Source organism: Anser cygnoides, chromosome 1 (genome assembly GCF_040182565.1).
Source record: "Anser cygnoides isolate HZ-2024a breed goose chromosome 1, Taihu_goose_T2T_genome, whole genome shotgun sequence".
NCBI classification, from domain to species: Eukaryota; Metazoa; Chordata; class Aves; order Anseriformes; family Anatidae; genus Anser; species Anser cygnoides.
The window spans coordinates 84,432,400-84,460,064 of record NC_089873.1 but is presented as its reverse complement, the minus strand read 5'-3'; the positions used below and the strand labels follow the sequence as shown (position 1 = coordinate 84,460,064).

Sequence of the window (27,665 nt, the reverse complement as noted above, 5' to 3'; positions counted from 1 at the left end):
GGAGGTTGCAGTTGGGTGGGGGTTGGTCTCTTCTCTCAAGCAACATGATAGGACAAGAGGAAAAGGCCTCGAGTTGTGCCAGGGGAGGTTTGGGTTGGATATTAGGAAGAATTTCTTCACTGGAAGGGTTGTGAGGCATCAGAACAGGTTGCCCAGGGAAGTAATTGAGTCACCATCCCTGAAGGTATTCAGAAGATGCATGGATGTGGTTCTTAAGTACGTGGTTTAGTGGTAGACTTGTCAGTGCTAGGTTAATAGTTGGACTTGATGATCTTAGAGGTCTTTTCCAACCTAAATGGTTCTAAATGATTCTAAAATAAATAACACCAAACACAGTCTGTTGAATAGTATACAGAATAGTATCTCTTTTCTTCTGTAGTGGGGAAAACCTGTTAAATTTACAGGTCCTTAGACATCAAATGCAAAGAATGCTCAATTTACACTGGAGTTGAGAGAAACTAATTATCTGCCATGAAGAAAATTAAGAAACAATTGCTTTATCAGTTTAGTCTGTCAATATTTTCTTTGAATGCCCAGACTTAAAGAACATTGTTTTACATCATTTGCATGATTATTCTGTTGTCTAGGAAGGTGAATGTGAATGCTTACCATAACAGAAGGTGGCAAAGATCTATATCCATGCAAAAAAAAAAAACAACAAATGAAAACAAACAAACAACAGCAACAACAAAAAAACTATTAAAACTATTCAACCTAGATGTTGCATCTCTAGCACCACAGTGTAATATAAGAAGATAAAAGCATGTCATGTTTTTTATTGCAATCTTTGTGACAACACCTAATGAGAAGCAGAATGTATTTTTAATCCATGTTTATATAAGTGTTGCATAAACAGTGAACTTTTTTGGTAAATTGTAAACAACTTAAAAATTATCCTGTTCAAGGGTGGTGTGATGTGAGAATAAAACCTCAATTTCAGTGAAAAGAGAACTTGGAGGTAAAATAACTGGATCGGTAAAATAATATTTTCTACTTAACTTTTCTTGAAAACAAGTATTGTTGATTTTTTCTTAAAAAAATATATATAATATAAATAAACCTCCACTTTCATAATTTTGATATATTTTTTTTCCCAGTTTTTCTAAAATCTGGAGCTGGGCAGTTTTTTGCTCAATCATGTTAATTTGGTGAATCTATCTTTGCATTCCCTCCTGTTCTTCCCCTCTTGCATCCCTTAAATCAAAGCAAACCAAAACCCAAACTCACAAACTGTGAGTGGGGATTGGGGTTTCTTTTAAGTTTCTGTTTTGAAAAATATTATTGCTTTTTATACATTTAGTCTTGATTCATATTAAAATGTAGTTTTCCTCTCCCTGAATTCAGGAAAGGTGAATGCTGTAAGGTAAGAGACACTACAAGCTCTGGACCTGTAGTTTACCTGGCACAGTGTAGTTCATTCTGTGATAAATTAAGTACCTTGTTTCTACTGTGATCCTGTTTGATACAGCTCACTCAAAATGCATCTTAACTAAGGATTCTGCTTTTAATTAACATAACACAAGCTAAGTGTTTCACTTCTTCCCTACTCAAATCATATTTGAACATTATCCAGCTGCCAAGTTCATTAGAAGTGTCACTATAGACCCTGTAGACCAGGTGGGATCACAACCAGAGTAGTTGATTGTGTTTTGATTTAAATTCATTCATCAATTCATCTGCATATAGCAAATGTGTCTAAAATACTAAACAGGTAAAACAATTTAAAAAGAATTAGGAACAAGATATTACCTAGCAAAGATGTTTGCCATTTGCTTTCATTCTCCTTGTAAATGATGCTGCCCTTCCTTGGCTTGTTAAGATCTGAGAGAATTATTTTCATTTTTTTAAGACTGTTTTCTTCTCTTATTAGGTTTTGTTAGATCCTACACTTTCTTAAGCTAATTCTAAGGGACAGTAAGTATCCAGATAACTGCTCATCTTACACAGATATTTAGGAAAATGGTAAAACTTGGTAAAAATAGTGTGATGCTCTATTTTTTTTCTCATTAATTCTGTGACATCTGAATATTTAGCCAACATTTTAAGTTGTTGTTCAATCTAGGGGAAGAACTTGGCACAAAAGTTAGAGTTTAGATTTAATCCTGTTCTTAATTAGTAAGTGCTGCTTCCTTGAACACAGCAATATAATCAGCAAGTTACAAGGTTCTGGGGCCAGCAGACATCCCAAGAATCTCTCATAAGGCTTTTTTTGAGGCTCTGTTTTTAAGAGCATATTTTTAGATGAAATTTTGTGTACTTGTGCTTTAGTTCTTCTTTGCAGGCACCAAATCATAGCTAGTGGCAATGCTTTGGCCTGTCCACCTACAACTTCTGTCTTGCTTGCATTTGTTGGCGATACTCCTCCAGTTTGGGAATAAAGACTTGTAGTGTTGTAGAGGAACTGAAATTTGCTTAACTAAGCCATGTAAATCTCATTTTCTTTAGTCTTCCTTCTTCAATTTTATATAGTAGGTATCAAGTGATGTTCAAATGTGCTTTGAAATGCTATAGGTAGGGTTCAGATTATATACTCTGCGTCTCACAAGACACAACAATTTATATCAGGACAGCAGATGACGTTCTGGTTGCCTACTGGTGAACCAGATGTCTTCTCCAGCTCAGTCTTCTGAGCTGTTCACAGAGCAGCTCCTGAATTCGGCAGACTGTAGTTCAGGTTGTTCAAGCTGTTAGTTGTTCCCGTTCCCATTCCCCCCCCCCCCCGCCCCCCCATTTCTCTTAAAGTGGGTTATAAACTACTGTAGTTCAGAAACAGCTTTTAGACAGCTGTCAGTGCAGCAGAAGTTGAATAGCTGGCTGGAGATTGATTCAGCTGCCCAAGTACATATTTAGCTCTGTTTTAGAGTGCATGTCCTCCAGCTGCCTCTCCAGAATGGTGTGGGTCACCTGGAGGGTCTGTATCCTGTGTTCCAGCCTCATGCAGGTATGTTGGATGCTCCCTTGCATCACGCTTATGCTTGGATGCTGAGACAGTGGCTCGTTCTGCCACCTCGTGCTTAAATCCAGTATAGCTCTGCGTGGTATTTCACAAGAAAAGATGTCCACTGGTCTCGGTAGTAATTTACTGCACTTGAGGATCTTAAAGGCATGTTGATCTTCTAACATTTTCCACAACCTCTGTTAAGGTCAGTATTTAATTTTTGCTTAAACAGCTGTTCTTTACCTAAGACTGTTTTACTTTGTTTTGGCTGCCAAGTGCCCCAATCTTTAGTCACCACAGTTGTCATTATTAGGTGGAATGACTTGGCAAATGTTCCTTCAGATATTAGTGTTTGGTCAGTAATAATTTTCATTACTTAAATGTTCAGAGAAATTTTCCAGGCTTAAGTAGACAACAATTCAAAGTTGAGCTCTTCTACGTATCAGATTTCTGTGGGAGTGAAAACATGTTTACTTATGTGGGAGCATCACCGTGGCTTGTAACAGTTGATTTACAGGAAGAAACGAATACACTACTACTCTGTCACATTTGCACATTTAGCGTTTTATGTTGCTGTAAGTTGATGCTTTATGGGATATTACCGTAGTAAATATTATGGTTCCTTGCCTAATGCACTTGAGGAAAGTTGGCACATCAGAATGAGTTACAAAATGCAGATAATCTGGTGTTTATGTTCTTACTGTCCATCTCAGGGTCACTATTTTTGTGTGTCTTAAGAAGTGCAAAGAGGTTATACTCAACTGCAAAATACTACTGTATCCTTTGTGTGTGTTAACTATAGGGTTTAAAGATTACTAGTACACTCTTAGCTTCCAGTAAGACACCTGAGGAGTCTTTTTGATCAGGCAGCCATCGTTAAGACGAGAGAAAGGAGGTTTCCAGTGCTTGTAACAGACCCTTGATGGTACTGGGTTATCCTCTTCAGACTCCCTACTTTTTTGCTTTTACAGTTCTGTGCCTTTCACTGTTTTTCCTCTTTGGACCCTTGAGCTAATAACAGTCTTTATTTCAATTAACCTTTGTCTGTAACTGTGTTTCTTACCTTGCATAGCTCTATTCTAAAGACACTTTTACTACTTTCTCTCAACTAAGATGTTTCCTTAGAAGTTTAATCCATACTGGTTTTGGGACACAGGTGATCCCATGCTCATGGGGAGGGGAGAAGGAAAGATGTAGGGGAAAGTTAGAATAGATCTAATGTGTCATATACAAAAGAGCAGATTCTCCAAAGTGTATGTGTATTTGATGAACGGTTCTCTTCCTCAACTTCTGAGGATTTAGTCAGATATAGCTGCATTTATGCAGTAGCAATGACATCCAGTGGCAGGTCATGTTTATCACAAATGTGTATTCCTTGGGGACATACTTTGATCGTAATTCCAACTAGATTAAAATTAATACAGAATCAGTTGTCAATGAGCCAGATTCTCAGTCAGTCACTTAATGATTGATTATTTTTTTTTTTTGTACGCTGATTGTAAGGTAATTACCATAGGAACAGAAGTGTAAGTTGTTTCATGATGTAAAAACCTTCAGCTATGCTGGCTTTAATTTGTTTTCTACCACTCTACCTTCACTAAATACAGGAAAGCAGTATATTTACAGATCCCTATAGTATGCATTAGCATTGGAATAGGATTTGGCTGGCAAAGATTGTTTTGTAATGACAAACAGTTTTTAAGAAAGCACTGCTTGTGATGCAGTAGTGAGATTTTATTCCCTCTTCCCCCCCCCCAAAGCTCTTATATTTATTTTGATTATAGTTTGACTTTAGAAACAAACAGAAATAAACAACAACAAAAAAACTGCCTGCATGTGTCCTTAGCACTATATTTCTGATAGACTGAACTTTATGAAGGTGACTATAAAGGCACCAAAGTACTTTACAAAAACTTCTATACCTTTCACATGCTTGTGAAAATCATTTGTTACTTTGTTTTCCACTTCTTTTAGTTATCATTGTAGATGTCAGCAAGAAGGCACTTTAAATTACATATTTGGAGTTGTAGCATTCATTAATAGATTGCCTTCCTTGAAGGGAATGAGTAGTGGGAACATCAACAAAAGTAATGAAATATTAGAAATATTATTAAATATTAGAAGCGTAATTGTTTCACTGTACTGTACTGATATGACAGACTAGGAGACTTTAAATACACAGATGCTCTGAAACTTAGAAAATAGTGTGTGAATGTATAAATTTCTTTAAAGTATCCAGTTTCCCATAATAACATGCAATGCAGCAATCATAGCTTTACATGAAGTCTCTGTAATGTAGCTGCACAAGAAGCGTTATGGTAATAAATCAATATATTGATATATAAAGCAAAGACTGAAAAATTGCAGCCAATGGTTCTAAACCGTCAAATGGTCTATCTTAAAATATTCAGGTCACCACTGGTAGCCAATTGAATTCATTCTTATCTTGAATAGCACAATTACTCTTACCTGAATTTAATTATGGTATTTCAGTAATACCGTCATCTAGTCTAAAATTAGATCAATTCAGGACATTGTAGAGAATCATTCCTCATCAGTCTAAATGTCATAATGATCTTGCTTTTAGTAATCCACACTGAAATTGACAACTTTCACAGCATTCTTATGTTATTGCTACGGCAAGTTATGTGAGCAGTTCAATAGGTGCACTGTAACTGTTGAGAATAGGACCTTTTGCTGGGTGAAAAGGTGATGGTTGTATAGATTTGAGATTGGAGTATATAAGGAAAATGCCGTAAATGAAGAGGGGTCCAAATAGGGATGCATGAAAAGAAGATTCACATTAAAGGAAAATTAGGCATACTACCTCTCATGGCGGGGAAGGAGAATAGGATCATCAAGGCAATTGCCATTTTTTTCTGACCTTAATGTATGTATTGTGTAATATACAGATAATTGAAATCCAGTTTTTGAAAGCTCATGAAAGAGAGACAAAACGGATAATAATGGAATAAAACAATTAAGAACCATATCTAGAAAGTAGAAAGCAATCAACTGGCAGTTTTATATGTAAAGTAACCCTTTTCCAAAAATCAATTGTGTATTTATGGCCAAAAGATCAGAAGTGACCTGCAAATAATTGTGTCCATCTCTTATATTACTTTTAGTCTTGAAATGAATACTGTGTTATTCTTGAGGAATGCTGTTTCATGGATTAACATAAAGACTAGGTACCTGTACCTAAAAGTTGATAGAAACTGAAGGTGGAGGTCAGAGCATCCAAATGAGCTGGCCAGTGTGGTGCTTCAAGTGCTGGCTGTCTGTTCTTCCAAATTAGCTCCTAGCTGTAGCCATTGCATGAGATTCGGTTTCAGATGGGACTACGTTGGTGGTTCTCCCCTAAATTTTAGGGAGACATGCAGTATTCTTTGTAAGGATGATCTCTCTATTCTTTGTAAGGATGATCTCTCTAAGGTTATTTATGTGCCAAAATTACTTCCATTTGTCATTGAGATAAATTGTATCATGCTCAGAAAACTATTAGTGAAATTGTAATAAAGATACAGAAAGTACTTATTGGTTCCACACTGATCTTAGAGTAGTAACAGATGAACTGAGAGTAGCGTTGGCTGATTTTTCTTCTAGGTTCTGTTCTGGCCCACATGGTTACAGGACAGGCCTGAAGAGCTGAAATAGCATTTCATGTAAAGTGTGCCTCAATGAATAAGGGAAGTGTTCTATAAAATTTGTATCCCTTGGAAAAACAGGGAGAACTGTTCTAAATTTGGTTCGGCAAAGAGAGTTTAACACTTGTCAAAAAGCATTTGATGCTAAATTTGCTTGGCTAATTTTTTTCCTTCTATTTTTTTTTGGCAGTCCCTTGTAAAATGGTAGCTTTTTTTTTTATATATATAATTTGCAATGCGAATTGCAGTCAAACATCTGTTTTTCCTGGTTCCCTGTATCATCTCTCCTTTAAGAAGGCTAGTTACTCAATATTTCTACATACCTGTGTTGCAGCCCCTCATAATTGGTTGACAATTGATATAATGTTATTTTGAAACAAAATAAGTTATTCACCACATAGGTTGCCATTTTTATTTTAGATAGTACATAGCACAAAAGTTTATTTTACTATGATTGACAGAACAAGTTTAGTTGGGAGAGAGTGAAATGTGCAAGTAATAATCTGTTAACCATACTCCCCTTGATCTCTTCAGTCTAATTACTGTGCAAATAGAGTCCTATCAAATCTTGTTAAAGGATAGACACGTCTAAACAAACACAAGATTGAAAAAGCACATCTGTATAATAAGTCATTGCTATGAGCTCAAGTAATTTTGTTCTGTAGGAGATTTATCAATATGGTCGAAAACAAAGAGCTCAGAATGAAGTTCTCTGGAGACTTACTTAGTAAAATAGGTGTTTTTTCTGTATATATAATGTTTTATTTAGTGATTGTACTGAGGCCATTTAAGTGAGTGAATATATCAAAGGGCTTCACAGGAAAGAAGAGTACTCTTTATTCTTATCTTGCCTATTCTCTAGAGAATACTTCTAGAGAAGTAAAGAAAGTAATGACTTATCATTTTCCTAATTAAACAAACACATTAGATCATCTCCTCTTGGCAGGAAAGATTTATGTAAAAAATGTAGAAATTTATCACTTCATAATGTAGGGTGAAGCCTCACTTTTGCTTTTGCAGAAAACAAAAGTGATGGCAGTACTGAATTCCCACTTCCCTTTCCTCCCCTTCCCTTCTTCCCCTGAGGAGGGGAAAAAAAAAAAAGGAAAGAAACCACTAAAGTTTTTATTTCACTTTTTCAAAACCAAATAAGTCAGGATGGTAAATAATCAGTCAGGATCATTAATAATAATAATGTATAATTGTTTATGCAAAGGAAACCTTCATATGTTTGTGGTTTTTTAAACTTGTGATTAAAATAGATTGAGCTTAGAAATTCAAAAATGAGTCCTTAAAGTTGGTGTTTAAAATAGGGAAATAGCAACTTGAAAATACATGCCAAACATATTTGATGTTAAGTAGAGCAAGGATAGGTGATACTCCTTTTGTTGTTGAAAATCAGCTATTGACATTAGATTCCTAGATGCTTTCCATGTTAAAAAAAAAAAAGTGAATCTAAGTAAATAGAAACAGCTGAAGGCTGGAGAAAGGAAAAAAAATCCAAGAGATTTCAACTTTCTTTCCTCTTCCCTCCCACTTTCTACTTCGAGTGTTTAATGTTTATTACTCGAGATTTTTAGGCTTTTCATTTTCCTGAGCTCTGAAATTCTATATTGCTTTTTCTGTAAAATGAAAAATAAATATTTAAATTGAAGTCTTACTAGTAGTTGAGGTCTTATGACCATTTAGGGATTGATGCTCAACCCCAAAGGCTGTTTACAAAATGAATGCATTTTTGAGGGGAAGAACAAATCAATTGCTGAAGACTAAAAATGAAGTTATCAATGCTTGCAGGATTCCTTTTCCAACACCTCCTTGGGTAAGGACACTGGAAAAAATGAAAATCTACTTTGACTATGTTACAAGAAATTCGAAGGTAATTATTTTCTCACTGTGTTAAGTGAGAGGGGAAATGGAAAGTTTATCAGGAAGCAGATAGCTAGAAACAACAACAAGTTGGTTGCTCTTTCTAATGCCTACTTCCAACATTGGTTAAAGAAGCTAGTAACCTACAGAATATAGTATGAAATACCATTCTAATAAACCAATTAATTGTCTACTTGCAGGTCACATCTACAGTTGCTCATAAGGCAGCACCATTATCCTTTAAATTTGAAAAAAAAAAAAATTAAAAAGAATGTGTTTAAGTGGAAGATGGGAGCAACTCATTTGCCTGTAGAGCTGAACTGTCAATACAGGCTAGGGTAAACTTGTTTTTAAAATATTTCTGAGAATCTTAGCTCTAGTTTTCTTTGTATTTTATCCTGGCTTAGACAGCAAAACTTGTTTTCACAAGGCTATGAAGTTTCTAGTCTGGACTTATATTTTAATCAAAAATTGCTATCATTCTGCTATCTCTTAAGCCAGGATCAGTAATACATAGCTGCAATGAAGTATGGCATGAAATAGAAGATAAGTCTAGCAGGAACAGTTGCTTTCTTTCTGTAGTTGAAAATCAAGGAATTTCATGGAAAACTTTACTGTTAAAAATAAATACATATTTCCAGTGTGTTAATTATACTAGTAGATTAATGTTCAAGTTCTACTATGTTAATCAGACATTTCAACAGCATAGGTTAATATTAAAATTATCACAAGATCCTGTTGCTTTGCCTTTGAGAGTTTCTACTTCTGTGTTGCAGGAAATGTAGCGATAGTAGTTGAGGATTTTGGGTATGTGGAGGAGTGTTATATTTTTTTTTTAAACAGACTTCCAAATAAGCTGTAGGCAGTAGCATCTGCTTTTAATTATCTATAGCTGCTGTAAGAACACTAGTTGTTGTTACCCCGAGTACTTTTGAGACACTTTCCGAGGTTTCCAGTGTCACAGTTTAAAACTAATTTTAGTGGATTAGTTGAAATCAGCTCAATACACAGTATCTTTCTCATATGTTTGTTGGTGGAACTTAGAAATTTGGTGGCTTTAGAAAGATTGTGAAATGTTTCTAAATTGGTGGTTAATTTTTTTTGAATAGAATCACAGAGAAAACAAAGTACAACTATGAATCAATACAAAAAGTACATGGTAGATATTTTTGCTACAAGACAGTTCAAATAATAATTGCTATATATTATATAGTACACAAAGATACTGTAACAATTTATTCTAAATGTGCTTATTGTTTTTGTGTTAATTTCCATGAAGTACAAATTATATACCTGAAACTGTAGTGTCTAGTAAGAAACTGAAATAGTAATTTGATACCTTTGAATATACACCTGTTTTTCAGTTCTCTTACATGGGAAAGTATTTGTGAAGCACACAGAGCAAAATTCCCAAGTTCTCAAATCCATGGGCACTGCTTAAGATAACTTCTTTAATTGCATTCCTGAGGAATGTAGCTTTAAAAAGTGTGGCAAAATAGAGGAATACTTAAGCGTGCTTAAAAATGGATTCCTATCTAATATGAACCCTGTACTTGAGATTTTCTGTGCTGTTTTCTGTTTTGTGCAAATGCAACAGCTTTGCATTTTGTGTTCACTGAAAAATAATAGGAACTGATGCATGCGTCGCTTGGTTTTACCAGATGGCTGCTTACCTCTGCAGTCACTTCCAGAGTTCTGTAGTGAGGATGATGTAAGACAATATTCAGACCATCTGAGCCTTCCAGTAGAAATCTCTTTAAGGAAACCATTTGCTGTATAAACTCTTCTGCCCTTCATGATGAAGTTTGTCATATAGCTGAGTGGTTTTGTCCCCTGATGCTGAAAAGAGAATTTTGGAGTGCATCCAGAGCAATTGTTTATGCTGAGGATAACAGTCTGGAATTGAGAAAGGATGTAATCTAAGCTGTGCATTATATTAGGTGAGGTCAGTATAAAGGGTGAACAAGTCTCCTTTAGACAGAAGTATGTGCACATACTCAGTCTTTCTGCCAGGTGGAAGTCCTAGGATGGTAAAATGGAAAGATCACCCCATTTTCAGAATTCTGTATGTAAAAATAATTATTCCATATGAAGTTGCTGCAATGTTAAATTTAAAAAAAAAAAAACAAAACCTGAAGATTAATATTTTTATTTTTGGATTTTCAAGGTAATTACCTACTTAAAAACAACAAACGATAATAGCATATGGACGTGGAATAGTAAATTTATAAGGTTTTGTTAGTGTGTTCCTGGAATACATGAACTTGAGTCTTTCTGTAGAAACAAAGATTCACTGTTGTCTGCACACAGAATATGACTGGAATGATGGTCTTAATTTTGAAGTCTTAATTTTGGAAAACTGGGTTATACATTTGTTTATTTTAATGCTGGGATTCTCTCAAATTTGAGGGCAGAGTTCTTGTCTACTTACTTCAACTTCTATAATGTTTTTCTTGGGAGTTTTCAAAATATTCTGTTTTAGGAAAAAAAATAAGGAAAAATTTAGGAGGAAATTCATCACTCAGAGGGTGGTGAGGCACTGGAACAGGTTTGCCCAGAGAAGTTGTAGGTGCCTCATGCCTGGAGGTAAGTGTTCAAGACCAGATTGGATGAGGCCTTGGGCCACCTGATCTCATGGGTGGCATCCCTGTCTATGGTAGGGTGGTTGGAACTGGATGGTCTTTAAGGTCCCTTCCAACCTGAGCCACTCTATGATGAAGTACAGTAGTAATTAAGAGATGCCTTAAATTTCTTTGATAAGACCAGAGTGAACAACTTTATTTCTTTGCTTCTAAATTTCTGTTGCTATTCATTAACATTAGAGAAAACAAAGTTTCCACTTGAATTCAAATGAAAATATTCTGCATTTTCACCTGGAACATACAGACATAACAGTAGGATTTTAAACACTTTTTTGTGCATTTATTTTTAAGCTGGTATTCTTATACTTCCATGTTTACCACCAGTGAAGAGAAAGGGTAGTGCTTTGTCACCTACAGCACTGTTTTCTGCCTGTATGAGTGAGGGAATGTGCTTGAAATCCTGCCTTGACTTGGGTAGAGGTTTCAGTAGTGTCTCAGTTGTGGCTACACTGAGTGATTGAGGAGGCACGGTTGGGTTCTTCAGACACAAGACTGGGAACAATTGATCAAGAAGAAAACAGTGAGGTAAAGGCATTGAACACTTCTTCAGTCCTTGAAGTAATTTGTGTAAGTCTCATTTTGGGAAAAGGCATTTTAAAGTGATAAAGGAAATTACGCTTACAGAAAACACTCTTTTCAGTTTTTAATAAGATCATTTTGAAAAAATAGAGCTTAAAAATGTTAATAGGTTATCAAGTATTTAATATTTTATAACTGCTAACAGAATGAATCGATTGAGGGTGTAATTTTGGTTTCTTATGTAGGAAATATGAAAAGTCAAGGAAATTTTTCTGTTCTTCTACATACGTATAATAGCATAGTATTTCGGGGTGGGGGAAACACCTCACTACAAAGCAGTTAAATATCCCTTGAAGTTTGATTATTCACCTATCCCCTTCTTATGTCTCTGGTTCTCTTTTCTTGGGAACATTCAGTATAATGTTCTATTTGAGAGCTTCAGTCATTTGATATATAATAGTTTGGCTGTTTCTTCACTTGCATGCAGGCTTAATTTGAAAGTGAACCCAGTGTGGGAGGGTAAACTGCTTTTCAAAGTTTGAGATCTCGGTTCAATTACGGAAGTCCTGAATCTCATGTTTGGTAGTGCTATTTAGTTGTATGTTGCAGAACAACAGATCTTGTTTGTTAATCTGCAGGATTCATTATGTGAGTAAGCAAATTTAATGTTTGCTGGGAAAGTCTCTTTGGGAGAAAATGTATTTTAAATATTCACATTTTTTAGTGTATAACTTGTATAATACATGTGGTACAAGTGCTAACATTACCCAAACTAGCTGAAATTCATGTACTCTTTATCAGCATTTTAAAGGGGTTTGTATTATTTATTTTTAGAGACATTTATTTTAAAATGTGTGTGTTCTGGAGGCTCTGTTAAAACTACAGGTAATTGTCTTCTGTACTTATATATATTTACTTAAGGAAGCTCTGAGCAAAAAAGCATTAAGAATATTAAATTTCATTAGAATAAGTACATACCTACTTTGCCTCTAAGGCTCTTCTTATATTCACATTTTGCAGGGCATAACCTTTACTGAGTAATACTTGGGTTATTGCTCCAATTTTTATGGCAAATAACTGGATGTTGTTTTTGATATTATTTAGTGTGTTCTTATCAGGCATAGCTAGCACTAGCCTGAAAAATTTAAGTGTAGGACACTGTGCTGCTTACTTGATACAGTAAATCTATATATAACCTATATATCCTTGTAGTGAAGAAAATTTCTTTGTGCAAATAGTATTTCAGTAAAGTCATGTAGATACATTCATAAATGTGTTTAATTGGAAAAATACAACAAAGATAGTTAATGAGGAGTTAACTTGCTTAATTAAAATCATGGATCTTTCAAAAATCTTTGAACACCTGAAAGTTGGGAAATTCAGGAGACAGGGGAACAAAACGTGCCTCCTGACCCATGCATCAGAATCTCGCCTTTGCCTTTTGCTGGGGTGAACCCAGATCTGGTACTTGCCAAAAAAAAAACAATTCCTGTTTGTGCGTAAAGCTTTTTGACGGATATATGTAACTTGTTCTTGGTGCCTTTGGTGTGTACGTGTGTCCCTGTTACCACACGTAGGTAGCACCTACACATGAAGTATAGAACTTCTGATCTGGAACTAGATGCACAGATAAGCAGTGTTCAATACTTAAAGTGAAGTTCTCTTCCTCATGTTCACTAATGCTTGAGACAAACTAACTGATAAAGATGCACAGCAGTGTGTTTCCAGGGTCAGTAATAGTTACTTTGGGAGAACCTGTAGGAAAAAAGTGGTTGCCCTCCATCTCTAACTTTATCTAGACAAAATGTTAGTCTTTCTGACTGTTTGCCTAGTACATGTTCAGCCACCCTAATTTAACTTCAAAACTAAGATAAACTATCAGAATCTCCAGCTGTACATCTTGTGTGCATTTACTGAGCATACATACCTATTCAAAATAAGACTGAATATGGTAGGAAGTCAGTAATGGACTTGAATTCATCTGCTCAGTATTAATATAGTAGACCTCAGTGGAGAACACACTGGGCTTTCAGCACATGGTAGGTCTGAATGGAAGAGGGTAGAGAGGGAGAAGGAGCTCATTGACATGACAACCCAAATACAAGATAACATCTGAAAAGTGCTTTCCTCCATTTTCTAATGGATTTTAGAGAAAATAAATCAGGTGCTGTTTTATATGCTGTCAGCACTTTAGATGTAATGATACGGACCGGATCTGTAGCATACTTGAGCTTTTCTTTTTCTTTACAGCATAAAACTCATTTCTCAAAAATCTACTTCGGAGTTGGCATCTGTTTAAATTCTATTTTCAGAATCACTTAGTGTATGTTCAGAAAATGTGGAGTGTGGATTAGCCCTCTTTTTAAGGTTTAAAGGAAGTTTGATTCTTGAAAGGCGTTTTTAATGTATTTCAAAATCTTCCTATTTGTTATGGAAGATGTCCACAAATCTGTCATCCAGCACTACATGGCTGAATTTCTTTTTCTTCCTTTACTCTTATTCTCAAGAACAGAATGAACAGACTGCCCGCTGTGCCCTCATATTCCTATGACAGATAGGATATCTAAGCTCTGGAGTCAATATAGGTTCTGTTCTTCCCTTGTTTTGCAGAAGAGAAGATATTCTGGTCCAGGTATGAATTCAAATGTAATCTCAGATGTCTGAGAGCATTATGTGGCTGCATATTGGCTACTTTGAGAGAGCATCTGTGCCGATATCTCCTGAAGGACCTTACTGTAAAACGCTTCTTTGTGCCAACAGATGAAGTAGAAATTTTAGAGGAAAAGAACTTTTTTTAAAAAAATTATTTTGTTGAGGACTTCAGAACCATTGCTTGTACTTGAATAAAGGATGTGCCTATTTCTAAGAAGTAATTTTCCCTAATTATTGCATATTTATCAAGTCTAATCAAATATTGCTATTATATCCTTTACAGCATAGTGAATGAAAGTGTCGTCTTGCTGCATACCACTGAACTTATGGGGGTCAGGACTAATTCTTCCAGAACAGGCATTGTCTGATGTGGGACTCTGGAATTCTGACTGAAACTAAATTGAAAATCCTCTCTATCTTCAAAGCTGCTGTTCTTGTTTACTCTTCAAAGGAAAAAAAAAAAAAAAAGAAAAAAAAAAAAGCTTTAGTTAAATGAAATATTTTAACTATAGCTAAACCAGGAAAACTATTCTGGTGATGTCATTTTACTTTTATATTTATTCGCTCTTTTCAGAGTGAATTACAGCTTCAGATTCTAAAGTAATAATTAGCTTTGAGTTATGAAAAATAATTTCCTCATTAATAATTTTGTTGAACAGAATGCAGTGTTAGTGTTTTTAATGCACTGTTTTCTATTTTGTCCATTTGATTTTGTAGCCATCTCTGCAGCTAGGGCTTGATTATTGGATATCACAATATACATAGTACATCAATCAGTGCTGCTCTTTTTACATTTTTTAAAAGTGCTGTTTTTAAAAAGTATTTTAAAATATATATGCCAGTAGCTTCCATGGAGTTGGAGTTGTGCCCATAAAAAGGATGGTATAGAAGTAATTGTGCAATCCTATACGCAGTTGATTTAACAGTGTTTAACTTTTTATGTTGTCTGAGAGAAACTAGTATGATTTAGTTTGTGAAAGATTTCAGATCCTCCCTGAAAAAAAGTTTAAAAATAATTCTTCTTTCATCATGATGACTTCTCCTGACTTTTCATAATACTACTTAAATATTTAATAACAAGTTCCTGAAAGCTCATCTTGAAATTCTGAAATGCTTCTGAGCTTTTCCATTGTAATTGAAGGAATGGGATGTTAATGTCTAAGCAAAGATGTCTTCCACCACAGGTATTAATAAAAATAACCATTATTTTTATACCATTACAGAAAATTTTTAGTCTTTCTGTGAGTAATTTGAAATAGTCTCGTAATTTTGTAATAACATTGGTTTTCTTATGATAGCATGCATAACTTCTGAAATTCTGTGGCTAAAAGTAAAACCTTTTTCCTGGATTTAGATGTGCCCAGGTTGTATGTTTGCTGTTCATGTGGTCTTACAAACGCAAGATGCCTGCATTTCTCTGGCACAGATTCTAAAGCATGCAGGGGCTCAACGTCCTTTGTCCTTACTGCCCATGGCTGTGAGGCAAAACCTTGTCTCTTCCATTTATTTACACAAGGCTTGTTGGAGTTACTTCCCTAATCACATACGAAGTTTTATTGTTAGCATTTTAATGTCTCATACTGTCCAATTTAATGGAATAATGTATATGGAAGTCTTTTCTATGTTTTTACAGGACATTTATTTGAACAAGTGCTGGGTTTTGCTGCCACGGCTGCTCTTCTCAGAACTAGTAGACTTAATGTTGGGTTTGATACTCAAATACCTGACCAGAAACAAGTTGAGATGGACTGTTGACAGGTTATGTCCACTTTGTGATATTTTTTCACCTCACTATGACAAGATAAATTAGGAATGACCTGTCTTCATATAGGTCTTGTCCTTTAAGTCCACAAGGGCTACTTTGCTTGAAGTTGTCCTTAACATTAATAAAACACTACAGTTTTTGCACAATCATAAAGTCATCCTGAGACCCTAATTCCTGATCTGGCGTTTCAGACTTTCATAACTGCTGCATTCCCTTCTGGATTCAGGGCAGACCAGTCTGCCTTCAAGACCAGTACTTAGACCTGTGTGGTCTTCAGTCAGTGCTGTGTTCTGGTGCAGACAACTGGACTTTAAGGTTTGGTAAGAGGGTGATTGTCTAGAACAGACACAAATGGGCACTTGACAAGTCAAGTATAATCTAGCACTGCCTCAGAGGGACATTGTCCCTGTAGCTCCTGAAACTAAGATCTGGTATGCTTTCAAATGCCTACCTGAGTACTCAACTTTGCTTGTCTCTGCTGATCTCAGAGATGTGGCATTTTTGTTTTTCTTTTTTTATAGTTCAAATTCTTTCATGTGTCCATAATATAGGTCTGTCTCCATTTCTAATGCCGTTTACATGCAGGCAAATCACTCTAAAGTTTTTGTTGCGTAGCAGTCACAGTTTGTCAAAACCTTTCATCCACTTGCAGTGGACAGTGGGTGTTCTTTTTCAGTAGAGGGTTCTGCTTGTTCTGTGCTTGGGTCCCAAGAACTTGCAAATGTCAGTCAGGATTTCCAAAGTGAGGACTTTGATTTAACTGGAAGGAAATTTGGCCATTAAATCTTTAGACTAAGCTATCTAATTGTCAATTGAGATCATACTTTTAAATGTTTTGGTTATCCTACTGGACCTGTAGGAAAGATAAAACTCAGAGCTGTAATCTACCATTACTTGTGTTATTTAGTGTAATGCTTTTTCATTTGAAATATCATTTAAAAGATAAAGCTGTTTTGCAGAGCAGAGATCAAAGGTTACTAGTCTTCTGTTTGGCACTGTCAACATCTTTGCTGTATCTCAGAAGATGAACTGTCTGCTTTCAGTATTACGAATTCTGTACAGGTAGCAAAGTGAGCATAACCTAATCAAGTGAAACAGAAAGGTCATGGTATGGATCCATTTCTCTTTAAAACAAACAACAAAACCTCACAATGCAGAGAACAGAGGTACAGTAATAAGATTGTAGGTAGTAAGTGGAGAAGGAGAAGACTGAGGTAATTAAGATATTTGATAACTGAGAAAAAAGCTCGGGGGTAGATCTAGAGCTAATACTTTAAATTCAGAGGATTCAGGGGAAAAAGGTGGTTCTCTTCATCAGATGTTGCTGAAAGATGCAGGTAAGTTGTCTTTAATGATCCAAGCTTCCCGTTAAGGAAATCTTGAGACAGTGACACTGGTAAAATGAGAGAATTGCAAGCTTATACCTTTAAACTTTCCCAAGAAAGTTCAATATGAGTAGCATTTTTCCAAGCTTGTTTGTGAATAAAGGTCTACTGTTATTGAAAGTGTTAGTTTCAGGCTTCATCCCTGTACTTCCGTCTCTGTGATGGAGAGAAGTAAAGACTTTCCAACCGACGCATGTAACCTCTAAGTTCTCCTTGGCTCTCAGCTCACTTTTACTCTACAACAACTTGAACTGCTTGACCAAAGGGAATATGACAACAAAGATTGTCCATTGGATTGGTTGTCTGTACTGGGAATATGTTTTTCTTTTATTAATTAAAAACAACAATTTGAATAGTTCAAGAATTTTGTAGTAATTTTGAAAGCTTTTATCAGATAAATTCTCCTGCAACTAGAATTTAATAGGAACTTAGAAGCTCTTTATATTACTCTGTCCTTGGAACATTGTCACATCCTTGGAACATGTGTCAATTGCATTTTTGTTTATTTTAAAATAATGTTAAAAAATCAGTTCATGATAAACAAAAACCTTATTGTCCTGTAACGTCTCACCTCAGTATTATTGATATCTGTGCCACTAACTATTAGTTCATATTCTTTGTTTTCAGAATAAGCTTTTTCCTTAAAAATTATTTTGTCTCAGTATTAGTTTTGAAATATGATTAAACGTAATGTTGCTGAAATGTAATGGCTTGTTTCCTTCCTGGCTCTCCAGAAGGCAGCCATGCTATGCATTCTCAGAAATCCTGTGTCTGGGGAAAGTAGCACTCTACACCTGTGCCTCTGTGGTTGTTCCTGTGGGGAAAAGAGTCAACTCACTGCTTCTTGGGACTGATGCAGGTGCAGTGATGTGTTGCTGCTAACCCCTTCTGCTTACAGATCACCATAGGCCCCAGGGGGATAGCTCTGTTTTCTGCACAGTTCAATTCAGAGCCATAACACAGCTTGGATCTTGATCTATGCTGAGCAGAAGCTCTTTTGGTCTCTTGATGGCTGTTTCAAGTTCTGTTGAATGATACAGAGAGGTTTATGCTCACATAGAAAGGCATTTTGTAGGATTATGAGTGCAGATATCAAGTGGTCTAGCCATGGTAGTGGGAATCTTGCCTCAGCTAACAAGTGAATGTCTGCTCTGCTGCTGCTGCTTCTCGGTCCCTCGTGGCTGGCGATGCTGGGTGTGTTGGTGACGGTACTAAGTGGAGGAGAGCAAGGAATCACTTTTCCATGTAAAAGAAGGAGGTGGATGTACACAGTTTATTCTTTTTGTTACTTTCTTCCAAATAGGGGTAATAGCTGTTACCTTTTGTATTGCTCTTTAAACAAAGTGCCTCTGAGTAACAGGTTAAAAGGTATATACTGACTAACAGTACAGGGAAGAAAAGAAAATCTCCGTATCAACTCTGTGCTATACATGCTTCGTTCAGAAAATAACTTTTAATCGGGTTCACTGGAAGTTAGCATTATCAGACTGAATGCCAATTCCGTTATTATTATGTTTAGTAATCCTTTGCTGGAAATTAAGCCAGTCAACTGTTGAAATGTTAGGGGATAATTCCAAAAGTAATATTTCAGCAATTCAGTGCTATTATGTGTTAAGTTAATTATACACTAAGAATTGAAAACAGGTAAATCATCATAAGTGTCTAGATTCTTATATTGTCAGCAGTTCCACGCATTTTCTATAATACATAATAAATGCAGTTCCTGAATGTCAACATTAATATGGTTCAAGAACTGCAGCTTCAAACTGTTTTAGGTACAGACAATATTATTATTATTTTTTTGTTCATAGTGACAAAATTTAACTGGTTTAAATGCATTACTCGCATCTGAATATTTCATGTTCATCATGGATTGGAATTTAGATTTTTTTCAGAACAAATCATTATTTTGCTGTCTTATTAGTACAGGAGTAGAAAAATAAGGATTGTAATTTATAAGCAGTACCACAGGTTTTCTGCTGACCTAGTACAGGAAAGTTGTTAAATTCCTCATCACCTTGTGAAACCAGGTCATCTAAGTAGATGTATGCTCATTTCACTTAAAGCAAATTTCTCAGTTGAAATGTGTAAGTTACTGGCCCGAGGGTGGGGGGAAAAACAGTAAGAGTTCTCTGAAAAGATCTTCTTTGTTTTGAATAATGTCTGAGTGAATTCTGAAGTGCTTTAATTTACACTGTAAATCATTCGGTTCCTTAATGCTAGTATAGCATATATTTTTCTCTTCTTTCATGGAAGCATTGAAAGAACTTCCTAAATTTTATGGTATGCAAAAATGTGACAGACTGTTAGGATATAAGTTAAGATATGACTTCTGCTCAAAAGAAATTACATTTTTAATGAATGCTATACTGTTTGCATATCTGTCTGTAAAATTAGTGAATTTTTCTTTTAGAAATGTTCCTGAGTTTTTGCTTATATGGTGGATATATTTCAATTATGCTATGATTTTAGCCTCTACTGCAATTCTGCGAAGTTTTGTTACTTATGTCAGTTTCTATTTCTAATGCTGGTGCTCCCATAAACAAATTGACTTCGGTGAAATTACAAACCTCTGTATGATTTGTGAGTTGCATGTTTCTTTGAAACCGTTGTTCAGTCTCTTATTTTGGAGTTATGTGGTTATCTCCCTAAAGGTCACATTATTGCTAGGTGACATTATTGCTAGAAATTCTCTTAATTTCCCCCCTGCCCCCAAGTTTATATGAGAAACAGAGTTTGTTTGTTTGTTTATTTATTTACAATCTTCTCTCCCATGTGCAATCAGATGGCTGAAAAACATCTGCTGCTCCTACTCAGGTTTTTGAAGTCATCAATTAGCTAACTGATCTTCTGGTTCAGCAAATTCATCTTGTTTATTCTTATCTGCAGTCACTTTCTCATGTAAAAGTCATTACAATTTATTTTCATAATGGTTCTACATCTTTTTTTCCAAAGATCAGTTTTCAGTGCCAGCGGTTGTGGAAAAATTACATATGTTACCCATCTTGGGAACTGTGTGTTTTACAAATGTGCAAATCCTTCTTCACCATCTTAAGAATTTTAAGGTTATAAAGTCAAGCAGTCTGTAATGAGGAAAACCAGCTCCCAAGTCTGACTGGTGCTTGTGGCAATTAAACTACTCTTTGTACATGTATTATCTTAATCTTGAGAGATTATTTTTTATCACTGTGAGCAAAAGTCAGCAGTAGCTGTACAGCGTTCTGTACAGCATTTAGCTAACAGCAAAGAGCTTTCTGCAAATTTGATGCTGGTCAGGAAGAGATACAGCAAGCATTAGTAAAAAGCTGCATTTTTAAAGTGACAAGTTTACCAGTTCACAAGGACGTCAATACCTTTCTAATCCTTTCACTATCAGAGCATTATCTTTCTTTATTTTTCATTCATTGCGAATCATTTCACCTTAGAAATAAGAAATATATGAAAGGTTCTATAGACAAGCTACAGAGATCTTCCTACTGTAGTATTATCTTGTGAATTAAATATTTGGCTGGAAAAAAAGAGTCATGTAATACATGCCCCCAAGAGGTATTAAATTATTGAATCGAGACAATATGTTGATTTGCATTTCCTAGCTTTGGAATTTATGATTTGATAATACTTCTATTTTTATATAGTGCAGTGCATGTGAAGAAAAGTAGAAATATTTTAATCACATTGAGGTAAATAAAAATTGGCTGTTCACTGAGATCAGGATTTTATCAGCTTCATGGTGTGTCTAGGGTGTCCCCATGTTTTCAGATTTAAAGCAGCATTCATATGAGGAAGGTTCTGGAAGGAAGGAAGGTTGGGATGTTAGTTTGCTAAAACCAGTTTGTTTCTTGTGTTATAATTGCCTCATGAGTGTACTGCCTCTGGTATCTGCTAAATGAAACATAGAAAGGGACACCTTCATTGGCTAGCGCCAGCTGTGTGCATACGTAAATTATAATAGTGATACAGCCTAATGCACTTTGTGCTAGGTGTACCCCTTCCATCTCACCCAGCAGAGGGTGATGGGTGAAACCCTGCATGCTTCTGTGGAGCTTCCCCTTCTCCTTGGGCACAAACTTGGTAACAGGTGGGATTGTAGTTATGCTGTGTTGGGAAATTGATATGAGATGAGCTGTAATGCTGGCAAATGTTGAAGACATGGGCAAAAAGGCATTCGGCACCTCATGGGGTTAGTTGAGATGGATGAGCTGCCTGGAGCCTTAGTTCGCAGGAGATGCACCTGATGCAGCCTGAGCTGAGAGTGTCAGAGGGCAGGGGCACAGCAGGTGACCAAGGGAAGCAAGACACGTGTGGTTTTGAAACTACTAAAACCATTGTAGGTCTTAGTAGTTTCAGTAGGAAAACTGTTTGAGAACAGTAGGAAAACTGTTTGAGAAACCATTCTGTTCTTTGTTACGAATTCTGTTTACAAATGCCTCTGTGTGCTTAATCACTTTGAAAACTCTTTTATATTTATGTTTTACTGTCTGTGCCTTGTTTGTGTGTTTGTTCTATACCATTGCTGTTGTTCTGAATTGCAGATATCTCCTCAACTTCCATTAGTTTGCACTTTAAGAAGTTCTGTAACACAGTAACACAGCAGATGATTTGGTGCTAAAAATCTACTGATGATGTGTGATTTGCATGCATAATTTAAGGAAAAGGAAAAAAAGTCAACTTCTGTTTGGCCTAGGAATTACTGTAAATCCATAAAATCTTGGGAAATAAATCCTACCTCATATACTTTCCCTTTGAGTACCTAAAGGGGGCCTACAGGAAAGCTGAGGAGGGACTCTTTGTCAGGGAGCATGGTGACAGGAGAAGGGGTAATGGTTTTAAACTACAAGTGGGTAGGCTTAGATTAGATGTAAGGAAGAAATTCTTTACTCTGAGAGTGGTGAGGCACAGAAACAGGTTGCCCAGAAAAGCTGTGGATGCCCCATCCCTGGAGGTGTTCAAGGCCAGGATGAATGGGGCTTTGGGCAACCTGGTCTGGTGGGAGGTGTACTTGCCCATGGCTGGGGGATTGGAACCAGATGATCTTTAAGGTCTCTTCCAACCCAAACCATTCTATGATTCTATGATTTTTCCATTCCATTTTATGAGATCTTTTCTCACAGAGTATAATTGTCTTTAGAGATGCAGATGTACAGTGACACACATTGTATTAAAACATGTTAAAACTATAACCTATATAAGTGTGTATATATAGGCAGCTGTGTATATATAGATATTGTAAGCTCCCATCTGCAATCTTAATTATGTGCAGTAAAAGGGATTCAAGGAATGAGGAAAAAGACATTAAAAAGGTAAAAGTCCAGTATAAGTAGTCTATATTCAAGTGAGGAACACTATATAATGAACTCCAGTTACTTTCACAGTTTCTAAAATTTTTCATTTATGTTTTTTCAGCTGGGAAGTTTTGAGATTCCTTCTTTCGAATTTGAGAATGTGGATCGAAGATTATGGCTTTGATGGCTTCCGATTTGATGGTGTTACATCTATGCTGTATCACCATCATGGGATTGGTAAGTAATTTGGTCAACTCTAATCTAAGTAGTCCTGTTATAGTTCTGTTGCTGTGGAAATGGTGATACAAAAGTTCACTGAACGCTCAAAATTCAGACTTGCTAATATCTTATTGTGCTGTTATATTGACAGATTTGAAATTATGAATAACAATTCGCATATAGTAAAATGTGTTTAAAAATGTAACTGTGTCCTTTAAACTTCATGTCTTAATAGGCACGGGATTCAGTGGGGATTACAATGAATATTTTGGCCTACATGTGGACGAAGATGCTTTGTGTTATCTAATGCTGGCCAACCACATGGTTAACTTCTTGCATCCAGAATGCATAACCATAGCAGAGGTAAAATCAGAATTTACCATACTCAATGACATAATATTGATTAGTTTGCTTTGGGATGTGAATTTCCTGGTAATTATCAAGTCACACTTCAGGTACTCAAGGAACAACATAAGCTGACAAATATTAATTAGGAGACAGACTTTGTCTTGTGAGGAAAAACAAGTGGAATACACATTTTGTGAATTTTCTGTGTTATTGGGTCATTAACTGATGTGGGGATTACCCCTCTCCCCCCAGTCTCCTTGAATTTGTAATGAGGTTTGTTTTCATTAGTTTAAAGTTTTTGTATGATTGCCATTTGTCACTAGCAATTCATGGTACTAAAGATTAACAGCCCTTGCACTGTTTCGCATATTTTGGATTATAATGGCATAGTTGACAACTGTTCTTCATAATAATTGTGGTAAATTTATAAATGCTGAATAAGTGTGCTAACTTCTATTTAGTATTAAATTTCCCTAGGTTTTTGAGGGAAGAAATAGGCTATATTTAAGTTGGTTGAGTTTTCAATGATATTTTATCTCTATCTAAACGAGTAATTCTTGTAAACCTTGAGGATTCTTCTGTTGTTATATTTAAATATCTTTTCATTTAAAAAAAGTTGCATCTATCTCATATCATTATGGACTATACAGATTGTTAATAAAACATTTTTGGATTAGAGTTCCTAGTTCCTCTTTGGGAAAAGAAAATTGTGCAATTTTTTTTTTTTTTTACTTTTGATAAGTTTGCATTATAAACAAAAACAGCTAAAAGCTTAATGGCAGGCTATCAAAAACAGCATCTGGTAAGCAATTAATAATAAAGTTGAGGTTGTTTCATTCATCTGTAGGCTTATTTGAAGTAAGTTACTGTGGGAGTGAGACGGCTTATTTTCTAGGAAGACAGATTATAACCAATTTTAAGTTCAATCTGCTTATATTACCTGGTTTAAGAGTTGTTTTTATTTTTAATAATATGCCTCTTCAGTTTCTCGTGCTTGAGTTGAAAACTGCTTCTATTTCAATATGATATTCTTCAGCTTGAGGCAGTCACTATATGGAATAGAAATTTGACTAATGTGTTCCATGGTTAAAGGAGACTTTCAGAAGGAGGAACTGTTGGCATAACTGAAAATCGCAAAAAGCAATGAAGAATTTCTGCTTTCTTACAATGATGATGGAATGAGAGCCATATGAGTAAAATATGTTTTTGTATAGCCATAATTAATGATAATATATTCCTTAATTATTTGATGGATAACTTGCACAGCTTTTTAATATTCTGTGCATTCACCATCTTAGTAGTTCCTAAATTTTTAGATATTACTGACTGTATGCTTATTTTTCATTTGTTTTTTTACTTAAAACTGGGATTAAGATTTTGTATAATTAGAAAAAAAAAGTGTTAAGGAAAAATTAAAACCTTCAGGCATGATGTAAAAACAAACAGGCAAAAAAATCCCTCCTGCAGTGATTTCATTTTTTTTATATGCAGCTCATGTCAAACTAAGGTGTGAGCAACTGCTTAGAAACTGGCAACTTATATTTGGATATGAAGATATGCTGAACATAGTAATATTGGATTTTTTTAGTGTTCAGGCAAACTCTTCAGATATAGGTGGATATAATAAATACTAAATTTCCAATTTTATTTCCCTAAATATGACTTTAAAAATTGTGAATAAAGTCAGTTGGTGCTATTTAAATCTCAGATGCACAGCCTTGGCCTGGTAGACATCACAACATTGCAGAAAGAGGCTTTTATTTCAGGTCTGATGTTTTGGAGAGGGTCAGTCCTGCTTTTATTCTTTGACTGATTTAGGAGACCTATTCAATTTCCTTTTCTAGTATCTAAACATTTGGAAAGAAAATCTACTTTGCTAATCTTTAAGATTTACAGCATGTGGAATCGCTAGTCTTAAGGAGCAGCTGAGGGAACTGGGGTTGTTTAGTCTGGAGAAGAGGAAGCTCGGAGGAGACTTTACTGCTCTCTACAACTACCTGAAAGAAAGGTGTGGAGAGCTGGGGATCGGCCTCTTCTCACAGGTAACTAGTGATAGTACTAGAGCGAATGGCCTCAAGTTGTGCCAGGGGAGGTTTAGGTTGGAAATTAGGAGACATTTCTTCACAGAAAGAGTAGTCAGCCATTGTGTTGCCCAGGGAGGTGGTGGCATCACCGTCCTTGGGGATGTTTAAGGAGAGGTTGGATGTGGTGCTTAGGGACATGGTTTAGTGGGTGACATTGGTGGTAGGGGGATGATGGTTGGACCAGATGATCTTGGAGGTCTTTTCCAACCTTAATGATTCTATGATATGAAGATATTTACATAAGGAGAATCAGTGTTGTTAAAAAAAAGAAAAAAAAAAAGGTACAGGTGCAGAAATTCTTTTCACAGCTAGTTTTACACTTTTAAAACTGCTTGTACTTTCCTTCAGTATGGCTATCCCCATACTTAACTCTGCTATTAATTTTCTTCAGTAAATTGAAAGAGTGAAATTGTGTGTGAAATATATAAATATTGATAAATACTTCAAAATAAATAATAGATATGTTCATTTATGAAGAGAACTAGTGTAATCTAGACTAACTTCTTGCTCAAAGTAGGTTCAACACTGAACTTGCACTAGGTTGGTTGCTCAGGGCTTTGTCTAGTTGGTCTTGAAAACCTTCAAGGACATATCTCACACCACTCTGAGCAACCTGTTCCAGTGGTTATTTATTGGAACCTTGTAAGTGTTTGTATGTTTGTTATCCTTATATCCAGCTAGAACCATCCCTGTATCAATTTAGGACCTTTGTCAGTTTTTCTCCTGCTGTCTGTCTCACAAAAGAGTCTGGCTCTGTCTTTCTCGGTAGCCTCCTCAGGCACTGGCTGCTGTTTGGTCCCCTGTAGCCCCTTCTTCCCCTGACTGAGCAACTCCTTTCCCTCAGCCTCCCTTCCCAGGGCACGTGCTCCAGGCCCAGCTGTCCTGGTAACCTCCTCCTAAACTTCCCAGCAGTTTTGGCATGGTCTGTCTTTAACTGAGGACAGGGGTAAGGAGCAGAAAGTGGATGCAGTTTTCTCTGTGGTCTAATGACTGCTGAGTGAGGTGTGATAATCCCTTCCTTTGATCCCCTGTCTTTTCACTCAGCTGAGGATGCTGCTGGCTATTTCTGCTGCCAGAACAGGCGGCTGGCTCATGCTCAGCGTGCTGTTAGCCCAGGGCCCTTCCAACAGAGCAGCTCCCTGGCCTGTCAGTCCCCAGCCTGCCCAGGGCATTAGTCCATCCCAGGGGCAGGATTTGGCATTTGCCCTTGTTGAACTTCCTGAGGTTGCTATTGATCAATTCTTAGAGCCAGTCAAGGTACCTCTGGATGGCAGCCCACCTTCCTTCTGCATTCCACACCTTCCCCAAGGATGCCATCCATGAGCTTTATGATGGTATGGTCTTTTTCTTCTCCTAGGTCAACATAGGCAAGTGGCCATGTGTGTGTATATATATATATATATGTATAACTCTAAGTGCAAATACATTTTTCAATCTGAAGTGAAAGATTTCGACATGGAAAGTCCAAATCTTGCTTTGTTAATACAGATTTTGCATTGAGTTAAGGTTCTGGTTTAAGATACTTTTCTGGGGATCTCTTGCATCTTCATCTAGTCTAATGCAGCAGTTGGGTTGAAAACTGGATTGAATCCAGAAAACCAGTGAGCTTCCTAATTAAGCCACAGTTCTAGTCAAAATTTAATTCCATAAACTCTTGAGTAGACACGAAAGCGGTGTACGTTAATCCATAACCATTGTGGCGGAATGACTTCTCACTTGCATAAGGTAATACAGCTGAGTGCTGGTAGGTATTTTGCAATTATGTGGGGATTTGCATTTTCTACACAGATAAGTGAACTTTAGAAGAAAAGATGTTATGTGACACAACTCTCTAATAAAGTGGTGAAATAAATACTTATTTTAAAAAACTTTGAATGGCAAATTTAAGAGTGATCAGCCTCCATGAACGTGAAACTGGAAAACTATGCAATAAGAGCATGTTACTTTCCCGGGTTAGCTGGATCAATGGTTTTGGTTTTGTGTTTAGGGAAAGGGTAGAGATTGTATTTTTCTTTCTGACTGTGGTTTATTCAGCCTCTTATTTTTATGCCATTCCTTATGCAAAATATCAATAAACAAAATGAAAGTTTAATTTGTCTTTTGTTGACTACTTTCTACTTGCTATTGATTACTTGGAGCTCAAGAGAGCTAATTATTTCAAATTCTGCCTCTACTAAGGTCTCTTTCTCTTCAAATATCTGTTCTATTAAAATGCTTTGTAGTAGAGTATTTGATGAGACAAGCCATAATGCTATCCTGTAACTTTTGCATTCAAACAGTAAGTCTCGGTGTTGTGATCACCTGATTTTTCTCCCTTC

General features: G+C 36.0%; 1 protein-coding gene across 5 annotated transcripts in view; it reads left to right on the top strand.

Annotated features, from left to right (window-relative positions):
* The window catches only part of GBE1 (1,4-alpha-glucan branching enzyme 1), a 179,519-nt gene that overhangs the window by 79,498 nt on the left and 72,356 nt on the right, over window positions 1-27,665 (top strand). For all 5 annotated transcript variants that reach the window (XM_067001379.1, XM_067001383.1, XM_067001374.1 and 2 more), the window contains exons 8-9: window positions 22,818-22,933; window positions 23,151-23,278. In XM_067001379.1, the coding sequence (XP_066857480.1) occupies window positions 22,818-22,933; window positions 23,151-23,278 (244 nt within the window). The remainder of the gene's footprint in view (window positions 1-22,817; window positions 22,934-23,150; window positions 23,279-27,665) is intronic.